At 26.6% G+C, this 3632-nt stretch overlaps 1 protein-coding gene across 1 annotated transcript; it reads right to left on the bottom strand.

The window, feature by feature from the left end:
• On the bottom strand, positions 1-2922 carry LOC109328674 (putative B3 domain-containing protein At5g66980). Its single transcript, XM_019562249.1, has 4 exons — positions 2760-2922; positions 875-1262; positions 467-627; positions 1-362 (listed from the first exon to the last, which is right to left on the bottom strand). The coding sequence occupies exons 1-4, from the start codon at positions 2847-2849 to the stop codon at positions 114-116; spliced, it is 888 nt and encodes a 295-aa protein (XP_019417794.1). The 5' UTR covers positions 2850-2922; the 3' UTR covers positions 1-113.

The following is a 3632-nucleotide window of genomic DNA, read 5'->3' as shown; positions in this document are numbered from 1 at the left end:
GTTCTTAGCCAAAATAAAGTTTATAATAATTAATAAAATAATAAAGCTTAAGGTATCTTTAAATTAAAAAAAGACATGGCCAAAACTATATGGTTCCACCACTACAAAGACTTTTACTTAGGGGCATGCACAAGAATTTCTTTGACTACATTTCTTTCGCCAATGACAAACTCAAACTCACATTGATTTCCTTTTCTAATATTATTACTCTTCACGAAATCAGACAACCCAATACCTAAATAATATCGACCATCAAGAGTGGTAGAGATCTTCACCAACCATACTTTTCCATTCTCATTTTTTAGACTCAATGTTGACCTCAATTTCATGTCCCATTTCCTCAATATTGTCTTATGAATTTCCTGCAATACACCAATCCAAAACACCTTAAATTAATGGGGTGAAAGATATATATAAACAAGCACTTAAATAATTAAGTTAGAACAAAAAAGTATGAAATACTAACCACTCTTTTTAGTTTGGTGGTGGAAGAAAAATGTACTATGAAATGAGGGTTGTTTGGTGGAGCACACTTAGAAGAATCAGTTGAATGTTTCTTATTATAGCCTTCACCATTAGCTCCATTAGCTATTGTTGGTTTGCTCTTTTTAGCAACTTTAGATGGCCCTATAATCATTAACCATATATAATTGCATTTAACTTTAGCACAACAATGACACATTAGCTTCAAAAAAATAAAAGTTAAATTTAAAAGGGGAGGGGATTTAGTACCTATTTAAATTTTATTTGTTTTAAGTCACTATATATATATATAAACATATTAATTTAATAAATGTTTCATAAAAGTTATAAAGAAGATAAAAGTTTCAAATATAAGCTATATGGTTATATCATAAATCAAATACAAACTTACCTTCTAAATTTGATTTTTCATTTATTTGGAGGCCTATTGATGAATGTTTGCGTTTACGACCCCTCTTATTTTTTTGACAAATCTGGTCACAACCTTCATCCATATTCACAATAGGAACAACTTTATTACAAGTTTCAAATTCTTTCCTACACCCACTTTTGGAAAATATCTTCACATAAAATGTAGACTTGCCATCATACTCAAAAACCAAGAATTCTCCTTCTTCTAAACATTTCTCCTTAGCAAATTGTTGCCATCCATTTTCAAAAATAAAAGTATCCTCTATTCTTGCCATGTCAATGTCCCAAGAGTTATTTTCATGATCCATAAGAGTGACCTCGTTTGTTGTAATTCCATTCAAGAACTTGTTGAAAGCCCTTGGTATTCGCTGAAACAATAACAAGTTATAATGTACATAAGCAAGTGCAATATTGAGCTAATATTCAATATAGTATAAGCTTTAGAGATGTGCTTAGTTTTTATAGGTTAATTTATTTTAGGAGCAATAAGCCTCAATATTAAAAATTGAGGCTTTGAATAATACAATCAAACCCAATAATAGATTAGTATAGTAGACTACTAGAAATAAGCTAAAGTCTCAAATTTGAGTTTTATGAACAAAAAAAATAAATATTAAAAAAGTTTGGACTCATTAAATAGGTCTTGTAACTTAACATCCACGTTCATAAGTCAAGATTATCTCCCAATGTTAAAGAAAATAAAAGAAACAAAATGTGATGACATTTATATTTTTTTTATATGAATAAAATATCTCTTAGTATGAGAATACAAATTATGTGTTCTATCATTTTCTATAAATATATTTTTAAAAATTAATAAAATTAAATCTGTGTCATAATTTTATTGGCGTGAGAAGATAGTTTATCTCCTAATATATGAGAAAATAGTTTATCTCCTAATATACGAAAAGATATTTTCTCTTCTTTTATTTACATTGATAGGATATTTTAACTGTTAAAATTACACAAAAATATAGAATTTCTCTCAACCGTACTATAGTTCCACATCCATATACCACACTCCTCCACCAAAGAAAATTAATTGCATTGCGCTAGTGTTTGACATAAACTTCTAAGGATTGTTATCATTACTATTTAAATTTCAAGTCTAAGAAGGTTGTTAATTATTTGAATAGATTAATATAAAATCAGCACTACTCTCGATCCCTATTTATAAGGAACTTCTAAAAACAAATCTATATCAAATATATCTTTATAATTACAATTTATATTTATTACTTATACATATTCCAATAAATCTTTCGCTTCCTGTAATAATGAAGGGGTAATTTTAGGATATTAATATAATATTTTCATAAACTTGGTAATTATAATTAATTTTACCTACTAATATGTATGAATTACAATTAAATTCAGACGAAAAGAGTAGCAAGTTTTGTTAGCATAGACTGGTCTTCTTCCGATGAAGATCAAGATACTAAACAACAAAGATGATGTTTCTAATCATTGGAAGAAATCCTCATTAATTTTGGGTACCCAATTTATTGGATATGAAAGATCATATAAAATTATATATTTCTCTTTCCCTCACTAGTTAGTTTCAATACTTGAAGAAGCTAGATAAAAATTGCCTTGAAAGAAACGCATGCAATTAATAGTAACCAACTATACCATAAAATAATAAATAACATAAGACTGGTTCAAAAGACTATAAACAATACACAAGTTATTAACCCAATGATGTAAAGTCTCATCATATTTTCAGATAAATTAAAATGTTTAAGAATTAATTTCTGAGAATGATATTTGTTAAAAGCAGTCACACATTTTAAAAAAATAGTCTTTATTATATGATGAGATAATATTATTGATTATATAAAAACACTATAAGAAATTATACTTACCAACTGAGTAGAACTTGTTTGGGACAAGAAAACCTTGAAGAATTGCTGAAGGCTTTTATCGCCTGAAGGTTGCTGTGTGTTCTTCTTCATACCCCTTCTATATGCTTGTGAATGTGATAGCAGAAGAAATAGTTTTCAAAATTGAATGGAATTTAAACTTATAGTGATACGTATTAATGCACATGAGATTAATTATATATGGATCGTATCTTAATCTCAATCTACAACAATCTTATCTTATAATGTATAATCTATTTTTTTTAAACTCGCCTTTTCTCTAAGGATTATAAATTATTATAGATATACCAATCAGAAAAAAAAGGAAAAAAAAAAAGATTATGATAGGTGATATATAAGTTATTATGTGAAGATGTGATTATGATTGTTTGTTGTTATGGTTAATTTGGAAAGAATATACTAACCCATATTCAATACTCCAGACTTAATTATACTATAGAATTATTCGATAAAAGATACAGAATCCAAATCTATATTGACCGTAATCTATCCTATTTTATTTTTATTAATAGTTTACAATTTTAAATTACATCATATTTTATTATTGGGAATGGAGTATCTCCTAGTATAATGAAATATGTTATCTCTTCCTACCAGTGAAATTATGACATGTGTCACGTTTCATCATTTTTTATAAAAATATTTTTAAAAATAAACAAAATAGCACACATGTCACATTTTTACTGGCTAGAGGAGATTAATTATCTCATGATATGAGAGATACATTATTCTCTTTATTATTTCTTAAAATTTAAATTTATCATTATTATTAATAATAAATTTTTATTTTAAAATAATCATTATTAAAGACGCCTAAACAAAAACGTAATGAAACTATTTTATTATTAGAAATAT

This window comes from Lupinus angustifolius, chromosome LG02 (assembly GCF_001865875.1).
Source record: "Lupinus angustifolius cultivar Tanjil chromosome LG02, LupAngTanjil_v1.0, whole genome shotgun sequence".
NCBI classification, from domain to species: domain Eukaryota; kingdom Viridiplantae; phylum Streptophyta; class Magnoliopsida; order Fabales; family Fabaceae; genus Lupinus; species Lupinus angustifolius.
The sequence above is the reverse complement of the archived record's forward strand: the minus strand, read 5'-3'. Positions and strand labels throughout refer to the sequence as shown.

Coding starts and splice junctions, on each gene's coding strand:
- LOC109328674 (XM_019562249.1), bottom strand. CDS start 2,849: ATGAAGAAGAACACACAGCAACCTTCAGGCGATAAAAGCCTTCAGCAA. Junction 628..874: donor TGAAAAATCAAATTTAGAAG/GTAAGTTTGTAT, acceptor TAATGATTATAG/GGCCATCTAAAGTTGCTAAA. Junction 363..466: donor CCACCAAACTAAAAAGAGTG/GTTAGTATTTCA, acceptor GGTGTATTGCAG/GAAATTCATAAGACAATATT.